At 38.7% G+C, this 22,725-nt stretch overlaps 4 protein-coding genes across 28 annotated transcripts; 1 reads left to right on the top strand and 3 right to left on the bottom strand.

The window, feature by feature from the left end:
- Positions 1–395: 395 nt before the first annotated feature.
- Positions 396–21,936, top strand: LOC108602957 (modifier of mdg4). Of its 24 annotated transcripts, XM_017991316.1 has the most exons (7): positions 396–505; positions 747–1,016; positions 1,090–1,229; positions 1,593–2,448; positions 10,160–10,426; positions 10,495–10,632; positions 10,788–10,855. In XM_017991316.1, exons 2-6 carry the CDS (start codon positions 803–805, stop codon positions 10,608–10,610), a joined length of 1,593 nt encoding a protein of 530 aa, XP_017846805.1. In that variant the 5' UTR covers positions 396–505; positions 747–802; the 3' UTR covers positions 10,611–10,632; positions 10,788–10,855. The 24 variants fall into 24 exon arrangements, with proteins under 24 accessions (XP_017846805.1, XP_017846818.1, XP_017846813.1 ...); XM_017991329.1 differs by lacking the exons at positions 10,160–10,426; positions 10,495–10,632; positions 10,788–10,855 and adding exons at positions 20,749–21,007; positions 21,197–21,212; XM_017991324.1 differs by lacking the exons at positions 10,160–10,426; positions 10,495–10,632; positions 10,788–10,855 and adding exons at positions 18,899–19,196; positions 19,565–19,586.
- On the bottom strand, positions 6,552–7,286 carry LOC108601221. The gene is made up of 2 exons (XM_017989119.1): positions 7,283–7,286; positions 6,552–7,188 (listed from the first exon to the last, which is right to left on the bottom strand). Exons 1-2 carry the CDS (start codon positions 7,284–7,286, stop codon positions 6,671–6,673), a joined length of 522 nt encoding a protein of 173 aa, XP_017844608.1. The 3' UTR covers positions 6,552–6,670.
- LOC108602960 lies at positions 7,282–9,699 on the bottom strand. Of its 2 annotated transcripts, XM_017991335.1 has the most exons (4): positions 9,581–9,699; positions 8,709–9,009; positions 7,815–8,147; positions 7,282–7,652 (listed from the first exon to the last, which is right to left on the bottom strand). In XM_017991335.1, exons 3-4 carry the CDS (start codon positions 8,005–8,007, stop codon positions 7,327–7,329), a joined length of 519 nt encoding a protein of 172 aa, XP_017846824.1. In that variant the 5' UTR covers positions 8,008–8,147; positions 8,709–9,009; positions 9,581–9,699; the 3' UTR covers positions 7,282–7,326. The 2 variants fall into 2 exon arrangements, with proteins under 2 accessions (XP_017846824.1, XP_017846825.1); XM_017991336.1 differs by lacking the exon at positions 8,709–9,009.
- LOC108602961 lies at positions 12,212–13,641 on the bottom strand. Its single transcript, XM_017991337.1, has 4 exons — positions 13,551–13,641; positions 13,358–13,473; positions 12,496–12,708; positions 12,212–12,437 (listed from the first exon to the last, which is right to left on the bottom strand). The coding sequence occupies exons 2-4, from the start codon at positions 13,398–13,400 to the stop codon at positions 12,316–12,318; spliced, it is 378 nt and encodes a 125-aa protein (XP_017846826.1). The 5' UTR covers positions 13,401–13,473; positions 13,551–13,641; the 3' UTR covers positions 12,212–12,315.
- Positions 21,937–22,725: the final 789 nt, after the last annotated feature.

Raw genomic sequence — 22,725 nt, 5'->3', positions numbered from 1 at the left:
AAATATATTATCTTTTCTTCCGTGACTACTTTGGTAACCCTTCCTGGCAGTGAACTTAATCACGCGAACTAGCTGCGCGTAGCTGCAAATTCAAATTCACTATCATGCAAGTGCGTAGTGTGACCATGTGTCAATAAGCACAAGATGCTAAATTCGCGTCACTTTTAGGCAATGAAAAAGTCGCGTCATATTTAATTGTAATTACAACGCTCGTCGTTTTCCGCACCAAATTTACTTAAGTACATGGAAACGACTTCCCCCTCAAGATATAAATCAGATTTGATCAGCACTACCAATAGTATTTAAATAGTATATTATGAGGAATAGAATCGGTATTTTTTGAATGCATTTCCTAACTAAGCTATTTGGTCACACCGACACTTTATTACATTTTTTCTCGCTGAAAAGTCGGACATCGGCTGCGCATCGCCAGCTAAGAAAAAGTAATTATTATTAATTTGTGTGCTGAAAAAGTATATTACATATAAATATATTCAGGATAAAGGTAAGTTTTCTTAAAATTTGAATGTTCAGCTGCAATTTACTGATCAATTAAGTTTTTAAAGTGATAAAAGTTACGTTTTCTATTCATGCGTGAAAAATTTCCCACTTTTTTTTATTGATTGAGTCTGCATTTTTGCTGCTCTTTTTTATAGTCAATTGTAAACAAATAATTTGCCGCATTTATTTAGACTTATTTTTGCAAAGTATATTAAATGTCATTTTTTTGCTTTTGTTTCTTACAGTACACACACAAACAAGTAGATACAGAAAATTCTATTGATTTCTACGCTTGTCCAAGATGGCGGACGACGAGCAATTCAGTTTGTGTTGGAACAATTTCAACACAAATCTGTCCGCTGGATTCCACGAGTCGCTATGTCGTGGGGATCTGGTGGATGTATCTCTTGCAGCGGAGGGGCATATTGTAAAGGCTCATCGTTTGGTTCTCTCAGTATGCTCGCCCTTTTTCCGCAAAATGTTTACGCAAATGCCGTCGAATACACACGCCATTGGTAAGTTTCGAAAATAGATCGCCAAATTGGCTTGCAATTGCTAATATATTTTATTGCATTGTGCCCATTGCAGTCTTTTTAAATAATGTTAGCCATTCGGCATTGAAGGACCTTATTCAATTTATGTATTGTGGTGAGGTGAACGTTAAACAGGATGCCCTCCCAGCGTTTATAAGCACAGCAGAGTCGTTGCAAATAAAGGGGTTGACAGATGTGAGTACAAAATACCAACATTATAGATACATGTACATATGACCAAAAGAGAGAAGAGAACCAACACCAAGCTGCTTGCGCGCGCAATACATACAAGCCAAGCGCTCGTACATATATAGACAAACACACGCACAAAACAAAGCTAGTTTGTGTGTATAAGAGCTGGTTTGACTGTACCAAACAGCAGAGCAAGGTAATGTAGTTGGACGCTGGTTATGAGCGCATGCGCGGGAAAGAGATAGCGTGTGTGTACAATGCAGTTGTACTCTTTTCGCTGCAAGAGTGCATGTTTGGTGGTTGATTCTCTACCTCAATATTGGGCCCCAAGCAAACGGGTAAATAAACAAATTGAAATTTTTACAGAATGATCCAGCACCACAGCCCCCACAAGAGCCCACACCCCCACCAGCAGCACCACAGGTACAACAACAACAACAGCAGCAGCAACAACAACAGGTTCCAACTCAACGCGTGCAGCGCCAACAACAGCGTGCATCGGCTCGTTATAAGATTGAGACTGTGGACGATGTGTTGGGCGACGATAAGGGCACAACACAAATCGTAATACAGACAACCGCCGTACCCCAAGCTACCATTGTGCAGCAACAGCCACAGCACATACAAGCGCAGCATCTGCAAACCGGAACCACCACAACAACCGCCACATTGGTATCCACAAACAAGCGTTCTGCCCGTGGGGGTAGCATGGTTGGCAGCGGGACCGTAAAACGCTCCAAGACCAGTACCGCCAATGTAATTGATTCTATGGACACGGCAACGGAAACTGCTACCACGGCCACAACGCAACTTGCCCCTCAACAAATCACCGTGCAGACTACTGTTGTATCGGCAGACACAAAAGTCCATCAGGGCCGCCAAGCACAGCAGCAGCAAGCCACCGCCCAAGAAGAAGAATACATTGAACTGCCCATGGACATGCCCACGAAATCAGAGCCTGACTATAGTGAAGAACATGGCGATGTTGCCGTTGATGGCGATACATCCTATGTTGAGGACGATACCTACGGAGACATGCGATACGATGACAGCTACTTCACCGAAAATGAGGATCAGGCAGGCGCACAAACAGCAGCTACTGCAAGTGGCAGTGTAGCAGCAACGACATCAAAGGCCGTGGTCAAGCAGCAGCAGTCACAAAGCTACAGTGATTCATCGTTTGTCGACACCGGCGGCGAGCAAGGCAACACAGAGGCTCAAGGTTGGTTGAAATTTACTGATGTAGATCCTAGGTTCCAGTTGGACTTATGGATCGGCCTAGATTAAGTTAGTTTTCGTAAAAGGACTTCGACTGCGAATTGCACAGGCTCTTTAATTTGAATTCTTTCAACTGTGCAGTTCGCAACTCGATTTACTCTTGTGTCTTTTAAAGAGCGCTTAAATATCTTCTGAATTTATAATTTGGTCTTCAAGTATTAATGTTGCTGAAATGCATATTTAAGCGCTACTTTATTGACCATTAGTTACAAGTAGCATTGATGCCTTTTGCTCTATTTAATCGTACGAGAGAGTGATTGGCTGAGTGGCTGGCCTAAGTGTATGATTAATACGCTGTGGCCGCTGCTCTCGCGTCAAACGGTTGTTTCTTACTTTGTTGTGAAGGGGTAAGTAGAGTGTTGAATTTTTCGATGATACTGTTGGACCGCCACACCACTGCTGGACCACCAACCTAACACAGCCGCATACATAAGCAGAAAAGAGAAAAGCAGCCAACCACCTCCCTTAGACGGATCCAATATAAAGAAGGTACTCTGCTATACTTTAGTTTTAGTTAACATTGAATTTTATTTGAAAATTTCAGTTTTACAAAGCAAAACAAACTTACAACACATGATGACCAAGCCAAAGGTGGCGCTAGTAAAAAAAAAACCGTAAGAACTATTAAACAAGATGTTGTAATGGCTGCTCGTAGTAACGTAAAAGCTTGCTTTCGAGTTAGTCTAGCAACGGCATTGAATGCCGAATCTTTCCAATTCACGCGAACTATTGTTTGTTGGAAGTGCATAAATATTCTGCGTCTAAAAATCTGATCCCGGGGTTATGGAGTATCCAGTTTTCTTTGTCGTCCTATCTCCGTTTCGCGTTTTAAAATTTTCGCTTTTGGTGCTGCCAGAAATTTACGGTTGAGAGTGCAACCCTGTTTTAAATTAGGTGGCAACATTGCGACAACCGCATACATATTTTTGTTGCCTGCCATCAATAAATTTTTCTGTGTAAATTGAAAGTGTAATTTTTGTGCCGACCGGTACGAACGGAAATTGTGCTTCAAGTGATATTCGAGTGTCGAGTGTGTATTTAGTGTGCGAATAATTTGTAAATCGTCTATAGAACTTGCATGAATAAATAATATGTTTAATAAACAATGTTTACTTATGCGCTGTTTTATTCAATATTAGTTTGAATTAGATATACTAGTCAATTAAATTAATCCGATTGTACATGTAGTTCATAAGCTATAATTCACTTATTTTCTTCTTCATTCTTGTTGCTTTCTCTATTGTATTATGTACTATAAACACAAAACGCAGCTGGCAAAATAAAATTCATACGCAGCCAAAAGAAGAATGCTCAATTAGTCTACATGGATTACATCTACAACAAGAAGCTAACGCAGGCTAATGGCCAAACAACCTGGCGCTGCGCGGATGTGCTAAAATTGCGCTGCAAGGCCGTGGTCATTACCAAGAATGGTGAATTCTTGGACGCGCGGCGTGATCACAACCACGAATCGCATGCAGTACGCATTGGACTGAGGCAGCTGTACAATGTGGAGGAGGAGCTCGAGGAATACATAGAGATATGTGCATCAAATCCAAAGTTATCGCAATATTTGTGCAGCAGCAATATCAGCATTATGCCCACCAAGGATGGAAAGGAATGTAAACTCTTTGTGCCCGCTTCAGAGGCTAACGAAATCGAAATGCAGGAGCTGGAGGAGGAGAACAGCGCCAGTGACAGCGATGACAAATCAACGCGAACACTGATATTGCCAATAAAGGGCAAATTGCATTAGACGATAAGTAAATACATATGTAATCATAAAACAATAGTGTAGAGAAAATAAAATACAAACAAAACCCAAGCCAGCGTCTACAATTTAGTGTATTGATGCTTCTTAACTAAAATCAAATTTGCTCCAATAATGTATTCTAATCATTCCCTATCTCTCATTTACAGACGACAGCGAGCTGCTTTTCATTGAGAGTCCCTGGTCCACGCCTTGTCTGGTGCTTAATGGCTACATGTACAACTGTCATAGTAGAAAGAACCACAAAGAGTACTGGCGCTGCCACAACTATTCCAAAAAAGCGCACGAAGAACGTTGTCGTTCCCGCTGCGTGCTTGAGAATGGCAAGCTTAAAAGCATCACCGGTGGCTTGCACAATCATATGCCCCACAAAGAGAAGATTGAGAAGATTATACAACGCAATCGTCTAGCAACAGCAAGCACGGAACTAAAAAAGACGGTACGCACACTCAATAGTACGGAGCTGCTGCCTCAGCCACCGAAACAGGAACCAGACCAGGAAGAAGAAGAGCTGGTGGAAACAGAGCAGCAGCACGATCAAGATCATCATTTGCTTACCAGCGATGCCGCAACTCTGCAGTTATCAGAACATGAACTGATGCACGCATCCTTAATGCTTATAGACGAATAGAAAGGGGCATTAAACTGTGCAATTTAGTTTTAATAAGTCAAACCGGTCGAATAAAGACAAAAACATTTAGTTGTAAAGTTGTAGATTTAATGGGGTTTTCTGGTTAGCTAAGGAATTGTAAGTCTTGTTGAGTTGATATTTTATACATACATACATATATTTATAATTTCTCTTATTTTAAAGCAGTGCTCAGCTACAACTTCCGCGGCCAGCTGGTACACTTGGGGTACACCTATAGCTCCCACTCGCACAACGTGGCACAGTGTGTGACCTTCTGGCGTTGCAGTGCCTACAGGAAACTACGCTGCAACGCTGCATTAACTACCAAGCATAAGACTATAGTATCTGCGCGTGGATCTCACCATCATGAAGCACCCACACCGCTTAAGACCTTTATACCCAAAATATATAGCTGTGAATAAAATTGCTTTTAAAACCTGTAAAACGAATTAATTTAATTTTAATTTATAATTTTAATGACCTTTATTTTATATAAATAATTAATAAATTTAATTTTATTTCTAGTCAAAACCTATGTCCTACATCGCGAAGTCCAACGTCTGCCAGTTGCCGGCATAAAATGCATCAAAGCTTCCACTTTAGTTCCACCTGTGGTTGGTAAAAAACGCATACTGAATGTGGACGCGAGTGCGCCCAAGTCGAGTGCAGTGGTTGACGTTACTAACCTGGACCTAACACGCGCCAAGCTGGATCTGAGCAACCCGGATAATATACTACGCAGTGCTAATAATCATAATTTTGTTGTGGTGACAGTGCCGCGTATGAAGGGCAAGTGTGTTAATTGCCTGAAGAAGGGCAAGACTAATCTGAATCGACTTAACACCTACTGCGATTGTTGTCCAGGCAGCAACTGGATGTGTGAATCTTGCTTCGAGGAGCTGCACTAATTATAACATTACTTTACATTATTTGTACTTAATATCAAAGCTGTAAATGATTCGCTCATTTTAGAATCAATCATTTAATTCATATATTAATTGACAAACGATTTCATAATCGCTCACAAGAAATAATTAACATTTAATCTGAATTACTTGAGATTATTGTTGAATACAGTAAGTTTTTGTAACAATAAGAGATTTAATATAATTAACTCATTTACAGCTTTGCTCTATTATCTACTCGGATAGCTAACTGATATTTATTAATATATCATTTACATTTGACGGATTTGAAAATATTGGATAGATAAAGACCATGCAGTATAGTCCAATATTGTGAGGCAACCTATAGCCCACTGTCTGACTACTTCTAAATAAAAATATCTATTTGCAATGTTCTAGTTCCGTCCTCACTTTGTTAGACTCTTTGGGTTGCGTTTTGGGCGCGGCATGATTATGTTGTCCATGCAGTATTTCCAGCGAATTACCTTTAGTGCGTAAGCGTGCACGACATTTGGTTGTGGATCGCGTGGAGCAAATCCACTTGATGCCGCGACTGTTTTCCATGAACTTGACATAGCTGTGACCCTCAAAGTTCAGCTTGACTGACTTGCGCTGGCCCTTGGTGAAGTAGAATGCCGCAGCTGCAATGATAAGGAAAATCCTTTAAAATTAGAATAGCTGACAAAAGTTTCTTTGTTTTAATAGTTGCGTGGTATTATTTAATACTTGCTGGGCTTGCTACTTAGTTAATCCTCTTTTTTTTTATTGAAAATATTTACTTGCGTAAGTTTATAAGTACTATAAGCTGAATGTGTTTTTATAAACAATGAATGCTTGTTAAATATACTAACACTAAAAACTATTTTTTGCGCCCTAAGATACGCGTGTGGCCATGGCTATGTGTTGCTCCCACCATGCCAGTTACATCAGCCACAATCTCTTCGTACTTTAGATGCATGCCCAGATCATTAACATCTATGGTGGCTGTAGCTTCATCGCCTAAAGTGGTTCCCAACATAGCGTCACTGGCCAGCTGCTGGTGATGATGCTGCTGCTGGTCCTGTTGCGTAGGCGGCTCCTGGCGCGCTTGTGTTGATTGCTGAAAGGGCTTAGACTCTGCGGGAGGTGCGCGACGTACACGCTTCTTGCGGCGCACAATCTCCTCGTGCGTGTGAAAACGGTTCAGCGGGCAAACAATGTCGTTGATGGTAAAAACACGTGAACGGCACTTTTGATTCCACCATTGATTGCAGCGCCAATAGCGCTTCTCCTCGCCCGTCGACAGCTTTAGGGTCTTCTCAAAGATAAAAGGCTGCCCGCCATAAATGAGTTGCATACGTCCACGCGAGGTAGCTGAGTATATAGCCACGCTATTTTCTGTAATTTAAACAATGCAAATCATTAATACAGTTGTAATTTGATTAAGCTTACGGCTATAAACAAACACAGGACAAGCAAATTGTTTTGTCACGCATATATGTATATATTTTTGTACTAATCGCTTAAAAATTATGTTTATTTTAATGTTTGGTTAAGCATGCGCATAATGCGCTTAGAGGGCATGTGATTATGCTCCGATCGGTTAAGACAAATCTTGTATTTGCCATTTGGCAGCTTGGTGGTCGACAGACGTGCATGGCAAGGCTCCAGACCAGCACGACGTATGCGGCAGTTCCAGTAGGTTGTAGCTCCATGCTCATTATTCTTGGCGTATGCATATTGATTATAAACTAACTGCATCGTCTGGCGTTGGCCTCTGATAAAGCGTAGCTTATGCTGTTTGGGGGACGCTAATTTTCCATTAGCATGCACCACAAAGTCTACGGGCAGGTAAACGTCAACTATAATGTAAGAAAAATTTATGTTAGTATAACAAAACATACACTTAAAGAGAGCACCGCAACTAAAACTAAATAAAATAAATGCGCAATTACACAGAGCTTAAATTTTATTGTAGATTGGAACCACATGATATCGCTGGTTTGTTTGTTAATTGTAAATACCCGTCTTTGGTATGCGAATAATGCTGCAAAGTGGATTGCGCGCATCACAGAGCTTCTCCACACTCGGACACTCTTGCCGTTCCAACGTATACATATTGGGATGCGTATGTCGGGAATTAGTTTCATGTATCTGATCGCCCTGACTGGACAAACGCGTCACCAGACGGGCACGACACTTGGCCTTGTGGTACATGGAGCACTTCCAGTCGCGGGATTTCTGACCCTGACACAGTTTCTCATTGGGCGTGTAAGTGTTGCCCGCGTGATAGACCAGATCTGTGCCACGCTTGGATCGCACATACTGCGCAATATTTGGCTGTCGTAAAACGGCTCCTGTAAGTGAAAAAATAACATAAAAAGTTAATAATTATTTGAATAGCTAACTTAAATTACTCTTAGCTTATGTTAGTGAAAACCAGTTGACTATAAAATTTATGAAAAAGGATTTTTTATTTGGTAGAAGAACGAGCTTCATGAATTTGTGTGATTGTGTATAATACATGTAGCTCAAGCTTCTGACTCTTTTTTTGATAAATAGATTCTGTGTTTGTGGTTGTGGAATCCATTGCTTAGGTGTAACTGTCCAGTTAGCATGTCCTGTATGGCACGTGCACGGCACTTGGTGCGAAAGTTGGCACACTTTAAATAGCAACGCCTTTTGGTGTGAGATCCAATGACAAAACGAAAACCACCGATGTATAAATTACCGTTGGCACTTTTGTTTAATGACACTGCTTTACAAAATGAGGCTAGAGAACAAATGCTAAATTAGTACAAGCGTATATGATATGATATGTGATTTAGTTTTAAAAAGTTTAAGCTTAATGTTCACTATTCTAATTTTTATTTGCTACAGAAAGTTAAAGAGCTTTAAAAAGTATAAGTATTTCATACATATTTATTATTTTTAATGGTAAGCTGGAGATTTCTTTCTATGGATGATTATGTTGACCACGCAGCGACGAAATCCGATTCGCTTTGGTTATTACGCGAGCGGTGCATTTGACTAAGCGTGATCTCAACTTGACACATTCCCAGTAGCAGGCATCCTTAATGCGTCGATTGAGTGTAAACGGTTTTCCGTTTATGGTTAACAAATTGTTTCCACGGTTGCTGCGCGTAAAGGTCACATCCAGATGATCAAAACATTCTTTTTTAATTCTTTTTTTCTGCACAGGCAACAGTATTTTGTATTCTGCAAAGCAAAACAGATTCATTGTAAAATAAATATGTACATGTATACATTGTACATAAATACTAAACGTAGTATAACTAAATTCAATAAAAAATTTAGTTCTATTTATGTTTGTATTTCTTTTATTATCTTATCTAGGACATTTGATTGTTTCTTACAAACAGTGTTCTTATGCTAATATATTTTTAATCTTTAAATAACTAATTGCACTCTTCACAATTGTGGACTTGATTATGATCAAGAATTAACCGTTACAGGTAAAACAAACACTAGCCTTTGCATACATATGTATATTCGATTCAGTCAGCTATCATGTACATACATACATACATATGGACCTAACATTATTTCACGATTCACAATAGCTTTATATTTTAACACAATATACGTTTTTGTAATGATTTTCTTGTATGGCTTACACTTTTTAAGCGGCTTAACACAAATGCGATTGTATAATTTGTACACAAACTACATATTTAAACTACAACAACTACAAACTACATATTTAACAACAACACAGACACAACATTATGTTACGCACTGGAAAACAGTCAAAACACTACCAACTTACAGTTTAATCATTGCATTTCACAAACTAAAAACACACTTGCACTAAAATCAATTGTTTATGCTGCTGCTACTCTTCTATTTTGTTAAAGTATTGAAACATACTTTTTTCAGCATCTTATTTTTTTCTTTACTGCGGCGAGTTTTGACATTGCCAGACTTTTTGCGCGGGCGTTGCCACATAAAAATGGCTCTGCAAAGCAACCCTGTGCACACTGTACAGTTCTCTTCGTGTTTTGGTGTGTGTTGTTATTTCTTAAACATTTGATTCCTAAATGTATAAAACAAAATGCTTTAAGTTTATAGTCTTTAAAAGTTCAAAGATAGTTCAAATATACGTGATAAAATTATAGCTACGCGATGTGTTGTATGGCAGTGCGCATAAAATAATATCATGAGCGGGCGGAGCCTCTGCCACGCTTTGCCAATGTAGGATATAATTTAATATACTATACTTGTGTTTGCGAAATAAATAAATACAACATGCTCTCAATGTGTTTTAATTTGTTAACTACTTTATTTTGTAGCACACCCATATATAATTGCAATGCATAACTTAGAAATATCTTTCTTTATTTTACAGCGACATCGGCTAAGAAGCAAGTACCTATTGTTCAGTGTAAAAAGGACCTAAATGAAGCGGAAGCGGCTATAAAATCAAATGAGGCACCAATACCTCTGTATGCCGGTAGCAATGTGTTTGTATCTAAGGCAGATCTGGCAAAGGCTTATGTACCCATACCAGCTATTTATACATCGCGAGTCGCGGACTTGGTACTTGGCAGGGAAAAGCTCAAAATCATTGCACTGCAGGATGCACCAGACACGAAACTTTTCGAGGCTATAATAAGTACATCGTAATACTTGTATTTGTATGCGATATAAGTATAAACAAAAGACTATGTTATTTCTTTGCAGCGCACGTGTGTCAAGTGTTTGCAACACAAGGAGAAAAGTTGCAGGTGGATACTGTCCAGGAGTTTATCAACCACAAGCTGGCCGCCATTAAGGCGAGCAACAACTGCCAGAACTAGCATAATAAAAATTTGCCAAATTGTATGTTGAATTTATTAACATAAATAAAAATGCCGTAGCCAATTTGTTAGTTACTTTTATAATATGTAATTGTAATTACATTTAACCATGCATATACAATATTATTAGCATCGCACTAACAAGCAACATATGCTGTTTCTATTTCTATTTTCCAGGTGTTATGCAGTCTATCAAGGCACTCTTTGACAACAAAAACATTAGCACGAGCGTGCAGTATTCCACCACACAGCGTGGACGGATTATGCTGATTTACAATGGCTACAGATATGTGGTGAATCGGCAGAGTTTGAAGAATGTTTTCTGGCGATGCTCTCGCTATGTAAAGCACGCTTGTCGAGCCACTTTAGTGACATCCAAAATAAATGATGTGACCTTGAGAATAGCTGGTTCACCGCACACTCATGGTCCTGAGGTCAAGTCGGATGATTGCGACTCGGCAGACTTTTCTGTTGAAATAATTGACGAACTCTCAGACATACATTAAATCTGTTAACTTAGCCAATTTCTAACATTTCATTGCACAGTTCTTAAATTAACTTGAATAAATTTATTTATCTTTTAGTTCAACATAAGATTGTTTGATTTCTGCATACACGTTAAATGTAACTTTTTTTTATCCATATTGCCAGCTATTAATTTATTTGTTTATTTTAATTTGCAGTTGAGATCAAGCTGGAGCCTACCACAAGTACAACACCCATTCCCAGTGATCCTGCCTGCCTTAGCGACGACGAGTCCATGCGTAAGCCTTATACACTGCCGAAAATTTTGGATGGCAAATTTTACAAGAATATACAACCAAATCAGAAAACACCCGGTGCTATTCAAGCTACTTGCACAACCTGCTTTGGCCTCATCTCAGGCACCACCAAGTCCACGGGCAACTTTCTCAGTCACATAAAGCGCCGCCACAAGGAGCTGTTACCACTCTGTCAACTCTACTGTCAGGCCAAGAGTAATGTTACCATTAACACCAAACCTGCTCCAAGTACTACACCAGCAATCTCAACGTTACCAGCTGTCAGCGAGCAGCCGCCCAGCATTACACAACTACCTCTGCCAACGTCATACGCAACCACAGCTACTCATCTGGCCATGCCTATGCCCTTGGCAATGCCACTTTCTATGCCTGTCACCGTGCAGGCGCCGCAAATGATGGCGATAATGCAACAGCATCAGCGACAACAACAATTGCCTCAGCTGCAAGCGCTCAGTCAAGCTCATGGCACAGTGTATATCAGCAAAGATTACTAATTCCCGAACCGACCAAGTGGCCATCATGTACCTATCCTAAGTGCAACCTTGTATAAGCATTCATATTTTTTTAACAAACGTCAATTAACAATAAAAGTGTACAAACAAAAATGCGAAATTGCTAATTATTAATCATTGGAGTGTTTATCGCAAAAACCGTAAATAAAATAAAAAAAAAATAATAAATGATTTTATGATTATAATTATTTTTTTGTTTGTTTTATTTTTTCAAATATAGTGCAAGTGCTGTTAAATTACTTAAAAAGTTTCAATATTAAAGAAAGTGTAAAAAAATAAAGAATGATTACCATAGTAAATTTTCCCTGGTTTATCGTAATATTTACTTAGAATATGTTAACAACTTTCTTTACAAATTATTATAAAAGTCTACGTTGAAGCTCTGTCACTCACATCAAATTAATTATTTTCTTATTGATTCCAGACATTAAACTTGTCAGAGGCGCTCAGTTCGGTTAATTTCTTTTTCAGCAGCATGCCGGCAGTTCTTGCAGCTTCAATTCGTTTAACATCACCTTCATGATTGTGAACATCTATAAAAATAACAAACATTTTACGAAATATTTTTTAAAGTTTCAGTTTGTGCCAAACCATTTGTGACATAGAGATCATCTCCGATTGTTTTCAAGCGGCTACGACATTTCATTGAACGGTTTTGTACGCATTCCCAGTATAAAATATCACTGCCTTTTCCATAAAATTTAAGATTGGAGCGATAAACAAAGTTATTGATCGTTAGCAGCGTTCCACCTTTACGGCTGATTACGAATGTCTGCGGACCGCAGTTTCGCACATGTTGTGTCACTAAAAAAAAGTATATTCGGTTAGAAAAAAATTAGTTAAAATTATAAAATATTAAACTACAAAAATGCTTGAGTTATGTGCAGCTTACATGCCATACATATTACATAGAATCGCGGATTGGTTGTGAAACATTTTATTAGCAATTTATTTTAAGTTTCAAAAATAATTAAGTGATCATCAAGTATAATAAAAAGTATATAGCAAAATGAAATATCTATAATCAATGTTTAGGATAATTATATGCACTAAAGGCACTATTGCATGATTTCAATGACAATTATTTCTTTTTGTTCTGCAAAGCCCTTTGTAAACGCTGCTTAATCTTTTCGCGAAAATCATTGGGATCAACATCATCACGAGAGATTACAGTTTCTGCTGTAACTTCACCATCTTCTTCAGCACTAGCAGCATCTGCTGCTTCAGCAGCATCAGCTTCCTCAAGCTCCTGGATTTCAATCAGCTCTGTTTCTTCGTCGGAATCGGTATTTTTCAACATCTCTGCTTCCTCATTTTTTGGTTCAACTTTCGGTGCAATAACAACACCTTCTCCACCGGGCATAAACTGCGATGAAGTCACACTCTTGTCAATAGCCGACATGAAGTGTATATGTTCGCCATCAAAGGGAAAAACGTTCTTTTGATCGCATACCACACGAACTTTGCACTGATCCCCGTGCTCCCGGAAACAGCATTGGAATACCGAGAAGTTGTCCTTGCGGAATGAAAACTTGAACAAGTGACCCATATAAACCAATTTCACACCACCTAAATAAAAGCAAAATATGTTAGTATGTGTTACCATAATGAATGCAACAAGTGCCTTAAGAGAGCACTTAACTTACCTTTGGTAGTTGAGGCGTATACAACCGGTTTGCTAGCCTCAGTATTTTTGGTGGCTTCCCTAAGCTTCTCGACCAATTTAAGTTTGGGCAATCCATCTGGTATCTTGGTCTTGGGTCGTCCGCGTTTACGTGGTGGAATCGAAGTCTGCTTGGCCTGAGTTTTTGATGTAGATGTGGCGCTAGCTGTACGGGTTAAGTTACAAAGTAGATCGGCTTGTTAGTATATTGCGGGAATAAGCAGAAAACTTAAATAAAATCAAATAAAACACAAAGAAAAAGATTTGTGGGCATTTATTAAATAAAAATTAGAATAAAACTAAATAATACAGCTACAAGTACATTTATTCACACTTGTGAAAGAAGAAGCACTGTACTTGAAAAAGTAAATGTTGCCACCTAATTGCAATTTGCAAAGAATAATTAACGCTGCCATATGTCTGAAAATGCATACAAGAGACCGCCATCTTGTTTTTTATTCGCCGCAGCTTAGTTTAATTTCGCCGCGATTGCTTTGGTAGCAAAACGGAGTGTGTGCTAAAATAAAATCAATTAATGTTGAAAATAAATATAAATATTAATTTTGTGAAATGTGCAATAAAAGTGTAAAGTATAGTTGATGTGCTTAAGTGATGTGCACAACAAAATGTGAGCGAAGTGTCGCTTCCTTTGAGTAACAAACAAGCTACAGTCTCAGTGTTGTGTTTGTGTTCTTGGCGAATAAAATGAAAACTAAATGTGTTTTATTGTGCTTATGATTAAGCTAATCTGAGTAAATTTAAAATTTTGACAACTAATGCATTTGTTCAAGCCACAGCGCTGGTAAGTGTGCATATTTTGAGCTATTTTTGCTTAGTTGAGAATACTATTCATATGCTACACAACAAATACTATACATACAGAATACATACTGCATACAATATGTATGTACATATCTAAAATCGTTAGTTAAGCCTTATATGTAAGATGTACACATGATTTGAATAAATAGTTTGTTGCCCTATCTATGTTGGTTTTGTTTTGATCTAAGTTAAGAGTTGCGTTAAACAGAGGATGCTCAGATCCATGACGTTGCACGTATTTTGTTTTCTATTACAGCCCAGCATGGTCAGTTTATAATGAAACTGCCCAATATGGTGTGGATAGACAAGTATGATTACTTCTTTATGCGCAACCAGAAACAAGGGTACAATCTCATATTCAATGGCTACATGTACAAAAAGGAGGCCAGCTTTCGCTCAACCGTTAACTGGATTTGCTCGGACGGCAACGGCAAACGTCTGACAGAAAACAAATGTTCCGCGCGTGCCATAACCAAGTACAAGGGCGGCATTAAGCTAGGAAAGAATCCACATAATCATCCGCCGCGTTTTAGCGGACACAATATGCCGCCCAAGCTCATGACCAAGGATGAAGTTTTATAGCATATAAACACACATTGATACACATAAAAGCTTTGTCATTCTTAATTTATTAAATTAATTTTCATCAACCAAAATTCGTGTGCCGTAGTTAAATTAGATATGCTCAATCATTATCCTAAGCTCATATTACACACATCATGTCACACTCTCATACATGTATATAATTATTATACCACTCAACAGCGGTTAAACTCAAGCGCACCAGAAGTGGAGAATTTCTATTGATTGATAAACGCTCCTACAAGAAAACACGCGCAATGCAGTATCGCACCTATTATCATTGCCAGACACCCAATTGTCGCGTTTACTATGTGCTCGTAGAACTGAGCAGCCGACCGCGTCTGACCAAGCATCATCAACATGCTATACATTGCTCTCACCAACAGTTCAAATGCAAAGAATAACCAATAAAACAAGCAACTCAATTTGTGTGCAAAACAAACGAACAAAATGATAATGTCAAGTGTTTTATTTACGCGGAGAGATAGATAGAGAGAGAGAGGGAGTGCACTTAAAGCTAGTCGAATATTGCTAACACATTTTCATCCGCTTCTCATTGCAGTCAAGTATGGCTATAGCGACTCCAGTGCCAACGCCGACGCAGGTCTCACTGTCATGCAGATGGATTGTCAACAGCGTCGCAGCAGCAACTCCGCCGCTGAAAACAGCGCAACGCCTTTCTTCATAGTTAGCAAATACGGCACCAAGCAGATAATACTAAAGCAGCACACATTCAATCGGCACATAACACGCGAGGATGTCACTTACTGGCGCTGCAGTCAGTTCGCAGTGCTGCGGTGCCGTGCGCGTCTCAAGACCAAAATGGACACGCTCACCGTACTCAATGGCGAGCATAATCACGAGGTTATTCTAAAGGCACGCAAATATGGCTCATTGAAACGTCAGCGCGCCGCTGAAGCCGAGGCAGCAGCTAAGGCTAGCAAGGTGGAGCAGCCACCTGCAACCAAAACTGAATCCAGCTCATAAAAATCGATAGAGTTAAACCTAAATGTACATATATATATACAGTTAGTTATTATAATTAGTTATATATGTTTGAGTAAACGTCAATGCTTTGTATTAAATAAAAGCCAAATTAGCTATGAGACTGTGCACAATTAATATACCGAGTAACTATAATTGTAATTAATATGTAACTTGACATAACTAATGATTTCTTTGTCTTTTTGCTTCTCCTAGGTAGCCACGTGTCCTATTACTCCTACATAACGGGCTTTCGTGGCAGTCGCAAGCTGAAGGTCGGCGATTTTACCTTCACACGCAATAAGACCTCGGGCAATAAAACCTATTGGTCCTGTGCTCGCGCTGGCGCACACAAATGCAAGGCGCGCGTGGTCACTGTGGATGATCATGATGTGATTATCAAATGCAGTCAACACAACCATTCGGCATACTAGTCAAGTTTTAAATATTTATTTACATTAGCATAAATTTTAACTGGCAATAAACAGTTTACAAAATGTTATACAGCAAGAGTTTCCTTTGCCAAATGTTAAAGTCAATACGCGCTATATAAAGTAATTAAACTAATCTAGTATTTCATTTTAATCATAGGTCTAGATGAAGTGGAAGACTTTAAGAACATCAACATCAAGCACTCGCTGCTGTCTTTTGTCAAGGGACAACGCGGTTGCAAGCTGTTAGCCTTCAATGGACATCACTATGTGTGCAATAGACGCAGCGGCCTAAAAACCTATTGGATCTGCTCCAAGCGTGTAAGTTTTTATTAAACTATGGCCTAAATTGTTTCGATTGAATTAATTGTTGTGGAACTTTTTAGGGAAGCACCAAGTGCAATGCAAGGCTTATTACAAATGTAATTGATGGTGTGCATAGAATTGTGCTGGAGTCCTTTTATCACACCTGCCAGCGCTCAAAAAAAGGGCCAGGACAGCGTCGACTATTGAATGTGGGCGCAAAGGCGACACCGGCGCTGTCCACTTTTCCCAAAACGGAGCCCAATGAGGAACTGTCAATAGAACTGCGCTCGCTTAACTTAAGTCTCGAAGATCTGCAACAAATGCAGTGAACCAACTGCCCTCTAGGTTTACTTATAAATTAATCCTAATCAATAAATTATTAATGTGTACTCCAATGTATTTATTGCTCTCTATTGCGTAACGAATAGTAAATAACGCCTAGTTGGTATTTGAGAAACCTCAGCTAATATATAATTCTTCTCTCTATTGCAGTTCACTATGAAATTATTAACATGCAACAGCGACGCTACTCGATGCCTGCCCGTACAACTGTGAAGACTGAAATGCTGCAAACACAGCCGCTGCTGAAGCGTGTGCGCTTGGCCAAAAATATGGCTGATATGCATTATATAACTACTCCCGCTGGCAATAGTGTGCTGCATTGTGGCGAGCATCGTTATTTGCGCAATGCCGTCTACAAGGACAAAATCTATTGGAAGTGCGCAAAGTGGCGCAAAAAATGTCGCGCACGCGTCATAACACATGATACGCCAAATACTTCTCGATATGCTTTTAGTGGTGTACACAATCATGATTAGTTTTAATGAATATAATTAGCCTGTCTACTAGTTTATATTGACGGTAAGCTTGTAAAAAAAAAATCGCTTCAGATGCAAGACTAATTAAAATCTTTTTTTCCATTACGTTCTTTTTTCACCAGCTGCCTCCCAGTGCTACTTTGAAACACATTTAGCTTAAGTCTGCAAAGAAAACGAAAATACAAATTAATTCTATATTCAAATTTTACACTTTTTTACTTTAATTTATTTTTATCTCTTTTCATTTGCTTCACACAGTTTGTTTGCTTTACTCTTATTAATCAACATGTGTTTTTGCTTTTTAGTGCTGGCGGAACTGGATCCACAAATACTTGGCGATTATGGTAACGAAAGTTTTCTGCCCAAGCCCCGTTGCCCCAAGCCACAATCCATACGCTGTGGCATTGCGGCTAAACAAAAAAATGCACGAACTTTGGATGATTGGGATCGTGTGCGCTATCAGCATACAGCCGCTGGGGTTAATCTTCTCTACAATGGGCAACGATTTATACGGCGCGGTCACTATAATGACACTATCTATTGGATGTGCAAGAAGCATCGTTCGCAGTGTAATGTTTACATGATTACCAGCAAGAATAAACCCACCCATGTTGCCATATCGGGCGTGCACAATCATGCTTAACAATTTAAACCCTTTTCTTTTGAGCAATTCAAATAAATATATCCATAATCTGCAATTAAATGCCAGCCTTATATTTTTACACTTTATTGAAAACAAATTATCACATATAGTTTTATTAATATATGCCTATTTGTAAATATTTATTAATTATTGTAATCAATTGCAGAGCTGGCTGTGTTTGGCACAGGTCAACGTGGACGCGTCGTGTTGCTTCACGATGATCAGAAATTTGTGAAAAATCGCTGCTCAGCATCGCGTACTTATTGGATTTGCAGTCGCAAGGTATGTGGCCAACTGTAGCTGTAGCTGTGTGCTAATTAAATGAAAAAATTATAAACAAACTTTTTTTTTTCTACAGGATGTAACATTGTGTCGTGCACGCGTGGTAACTGCAACGGACGGCGCTGGTCAGACGCGCATTATAAAACGCAACTTTGAGCACAATCATAATCGCAAATTTCCACAGTCCGGCGCCAACGTGTCCGAGCAGCTTTCAATTATAAAGAAGACCAATGTGAAGAAAGAAAAATCGTCCCCTTAGCCTTAAGTTTAAAAGTGTTGAAATCAAGAATCAAGTTGTAGCTAGTTAGCCCAAAATAAATTTATTTCAATAAGCTCCCAATGTAAATCAATGCTTATATGCACACAGCTCTTATAAATCTATAGCTATCTATCTATCATAGCTCTTAAGCTAGCCATTTTAATTTTCAAAAACATCTAATTGCTCTGTTTTTTACTTTTGCAGCCTTTCACATTGACTTTGCGGACTCGAAGAAGAACGGCGGAAAACTGCTAGTTATCAATGGCTTTCGGTTCTTTCGCAATAAGAAACGCGGCCATTTGCAGTACTGGAAATGCCGCAATTACTACAAGGATCGTTGTCCGGCCATTGCCATACATGATGAGTCAACGCTTATATTAAAGCTATGTCATCAGCATCATCACGTCATAAGCGATATTGAAATAAGATCGCTGCCTGTTGCGGCACAGGAGCAGCAACCGCTTGAAGTCATAACCAGTCGATTAATACCTATCGTAGCCAGGTCAGAGCCAACTTCAACTGTGACACGAGCGTCAACAACACCACCACCATCATCAGCACCACCTCCATAAAGCCAAAGCGCCCTACAAATTCGAGGCTTATTTTATTAACTCTTAATCTGTCTGAGTGTTGTGGAAAACATAACTACATAACTGTATTAAATGAAACAAATTTTAATTGTTTTATTCTCACAAATATCAGTGTCTATATAAATAATAAATATAATCTTTATAATAATATATATAATAATAATCTGTATATATATATTATGATGTTTATTATTATTTATTATTATTACATTATATATTCATATATTCATATTGTTACCTTTACTAACATGTGTCAATTCTGCTTCCCACTTTTTTCCAGTTGCTAGAAGAGAGCATGGACAGTACAGAGGCCTCCAACCAAAGATAGAGTTCTCGGTATCCAAACGTGGTGGTCAGCTTCTTTGGCTGGATGGCTTGAAATTCTTTCGCAACAATGAAAATCGCACCAACTACTATTGGCGCTGCCATTGGTACTATCGTCACGTTCGTTGTCCTGTCTTAATTTGCATGAATAAATTCGATGAGTGCGATTTCCGTCAGATACATCAGCATTGTCACGTGAAACCGAATCGGGCGGACAAACAGCGCCCCACTATACTTCAACGTACCCTTGTACCTAAATCGGTGGCGAGAAATTCTGTTGATCGTGCGGCAAGTGCCCAGGATGATGAAATCTTTAAATATTAAATTAAGTGAATTCTGATAAATTTACGCTCTGTTTAGCATAACAATAAAAAGAAAAAAAAGACAAGTTGAACTGAAACAAAAACAGAAAATGCAACTTCGCCTATTGGTTGAACAAATTCTATGTTTAAGTTATTGTCTTACTTCCTTACATTAATATATTCCTTTTTTCTTATCCTTTTACAGTTGTGCTGGCTAACGATGAAGTGCCCAATCCAGATGATGTGCTCGTCTTCTTTACGCAGTCGCTGCGTGGTCGTCCAGCTATCATGGCTAATGGCATACGGTTTCTCATTATGAGCGAAAATAAGAAGAAAATATTGTGGCGCTGCAGCTCCATGGCAACGAAAAAGCTCAAGTGTCCAGCGCGCATAACCATGCTTAAAGAGGATCCACCCAAGTTTATTATAAACAAAGCGGAGCATTTGCATGCCGAACTCAAGCGCAACAAGTATAGTTCCAGCAAAATGCAGTTCCAGGCCCAGGTGCAGGACTTGGCGCAAAATAAACTCGAACGTGAGATGGAAGCTGGAGTTAGCTTTGAGTTGCATCAGGAGGAAGTGGAGGAGCTGCACGAGCTAACCGATGATGCCATCTAAGATAGTCTAGCCTATGCATAGTAATAAAACTTTATGAGCTTGATTGCGTTATTTTTTCGGTATACAAATTATAGAAATTTAAGAATAAAGCGCAAAATTGTATGTTGAGGCAGAAAGCAGTTGTAAAACTATTTGTAGTTCTTATATGTAGACATAGCTTAGTTTTTATATATTGTGTACTAACTAACCTAAACTACTTCATGTTTACTTTCTACTTTAGATATTCTGAGTGTACGCTATGTTATCAGTCAAAAGGGACGCACGTTGTTGCAACATCAGGGCTTCTTCTATGTGCGCGAAAAGCTGCTGAACAGCAAAACTTATTGGCGCTGTACGCAGTATACCACAATTTTTAAATGCCGCGGTCGCCTCCACACGCTCCAGGATCGCGTTGTGAGCTTGAGGCAACATAATCACAAGCGCGATGAGTGCGGACGCATTTCGAAGCGAATACGAATACGCCAAGTTCCCAACACTTAGTAATTATAAAAACTAATTTATTTTAATTTAATTTAATTTATGTAACCAGCATATGTTTATAATAAATTCAGTTCTCAACTTTAGTGTATGCCTACTTAGCAGACAATTTGGTTAACCAAGTATTAATTACTTAAGTTCGTTATTTACCAACATAACATATTGACATTTTAATGTTTTCTCTATTGCAGATTACTTAATGCAGTTGGCGAAATTCTCCAGCACGCGCAAGAACAAACGCAAACTTATTATAAATACGCATGAGTTTGTTATGGACCGTAAACTTAAAAGCAGCATTAATTGGCGCTGTTCGCGTTACCGTAGTGCTAATTGCAAAGTTCGTGCCACCACCCACGAGCTTAAAAGCGGCGAGGAGGTGTATCGGCTTAAGTTTGCCAAGCACTCGCATCCCTAAGAAGCGCCAGCAATATCAGCTCTCAAAGCATCTCTAGTATCTAGTTAATGCCAAGTTCCAAATAAAATTTTGTTTAAAAAATATAGCGCTTTCTATTCGCCATGGGCTCAGTATTACCTTAAATTTAAATTGATTGTATATGATTTATCCTTTTACTAATTTCGTGTACAATTGTCATCTCTTTATTTTTGCAGCGCTGGCTCACAAGCGAGGCATTATGATTGTCAAAGGCATCAAAGGTAAGCCAAAGCTACTAATGGGCGGCTTTGAATATTTTCGAAACAACAGTCGTGGCTCCAAGACTTACTGGTTATGTGCCCGAAATCGGTTTCTACGCTGCCAAGCTCGCATAATTACTTGCTCCATCACGGGAGAGCTTATCATCAAAAATCAACAGCACAATCATGGTTGCTTTCGTAAAACGGCACTCAGTCGACCCCCATCATCTCAGGAATCATCATCATCAAATTCTTCGTATTTCCAATAGTTAGCTTTGCAGTGAATAAAGTTGGTACTGTACTTTACTACACAAGATCATAAAACAGTATGTAATGCATAAGAAAAGAAAAACTATTTTTTTCTTTTTACCAATTTATTTTTGTTTATTATTTTCTGTTTACTTACTAACGAGCAATAGGCAACTAAGTAATTGGTTTAGTTCTTTGCACAACGTCAGCATATCATCACTTTTTTGTTTGTATTGGTCGTAAGTTGATATTTCACATATTGATGATTATTTATTCTGTAAACTGTGTCTGACTTTGTTTATACAACAACCATCACAAGCTCTGAAACGAAGTCGAGAAAAAGCTGATTCAGATTTCCAGAACTTGTCATGTATTTCTTGGTTGATTAAAAAAAAAAAAAAAACAAACAACGTCTTCCAATAAGGCTGGACAAATAACGATGAATAATTAATGGCATACTAACGGTAAGGCGCTAAGTGGTTGCGATTAGTTAAAGCCACGCTGCGTCAAAATTGATCTGTTATGACGCAAAATAAGTCTTTAAGATGTTTTAGATGTTTTAAAAGATTCCGCGTACATATTTATTTTTATTATTATAATCTTATATTGATTAAAAATCGCAGATTCTTAGTCTAAGGTTAATAAACAGTTGAAAATATATAGTGCGCTCTATAATTCGGAAAACAAGTCTATGATCAAAAATCAAGTCCTTATTTTTGTACATTTACAGTTAACAGTGCTGTTCTTAGCATTACAGTGCCACTGTTGAACATCGTATCTCTCACTCGCACTCATTGCAAACGCACTGTTCGCACACTATCATTGTAGATAATACTCA

This window comes from Drosophila busckii, chromosome 3R (genome assembly GCF_011750605.1).
Source record: "Drosophila busckii strain San Diego stock center, stock number 13000-0081.31 chromosome 3R, ASM1175060v1, whole genome shotgun sequence".
In the NCBI taxonomy this organism is placed as follows: Eukaryota; Metazoa; Arthropoda; class Insecta; order Diptera; family Drosophilidae; genus Drosophila; species Drosophila busckii.
This window is presented reverse-complemented; position numbering and strand designations above follow the sequence as displayed.

Excerpts from the sequence above, each read along its gene's own strand:
- LOC108602957 (XM_017991309.1), top strand. The coding sequence starts at position 803 with ATGGCGGACGACGAGCAATTCAGTTTGTGTTGGAACAATTTCAACACA. Across the intron at positions 1,230-1,592 it reads AAATAAAGGGGTTGACAGAT|AATGATCCAGCACCACAGCC; the intron begins GTGAGTACAAAA and ends AAATTTTTACAG. Across the intron at positions 2,449-11,293 it reads AGGCAACACAGAGGCTCAAG|TTGAGATCAAGCTGGAGCCT; the intron begins GTTGGTTGAAAT and ends TTTAATTTGCAG.
- LOC108602960 (XM_017991335.1), bottom strand. The coding sequence starts at position 8,007 with ATGTACCACAAGGCCAAGTGTCGTGCCCGTCTGGTGACGCGTTTGTCC. Across the intron at positions 7,653-7,814 it reads TATTCGCATACCAAAGACGG|TTGACGTTTACCTGCCCGTA; the intron begins GTATTTACAATT and ends CTTACATTATAG.
- LOC108602961 (XM_017991337.1), bottom strand. The coding sequence starts at position 13,400 with ATGCTGTTTCCGGGAGCACGGGGATCAGTGCAAAGTTCGTGTG. Across the intron at positions 12,709-13,357 it reads ATCAGTGCAAAGTTCGTGTG|TGACACAACATGTGCGAAAC; the intron begins GTATGCGATCAA and ends ACTTTTTTTTAG. Across the intron at positions 12,438-12,495 it reads TGATCTCTATGTCACAAATG|ATGTTCACAATCATGAAGGT; the intron begins GTTTGGCACAAA and ends TTATTTTTATAG.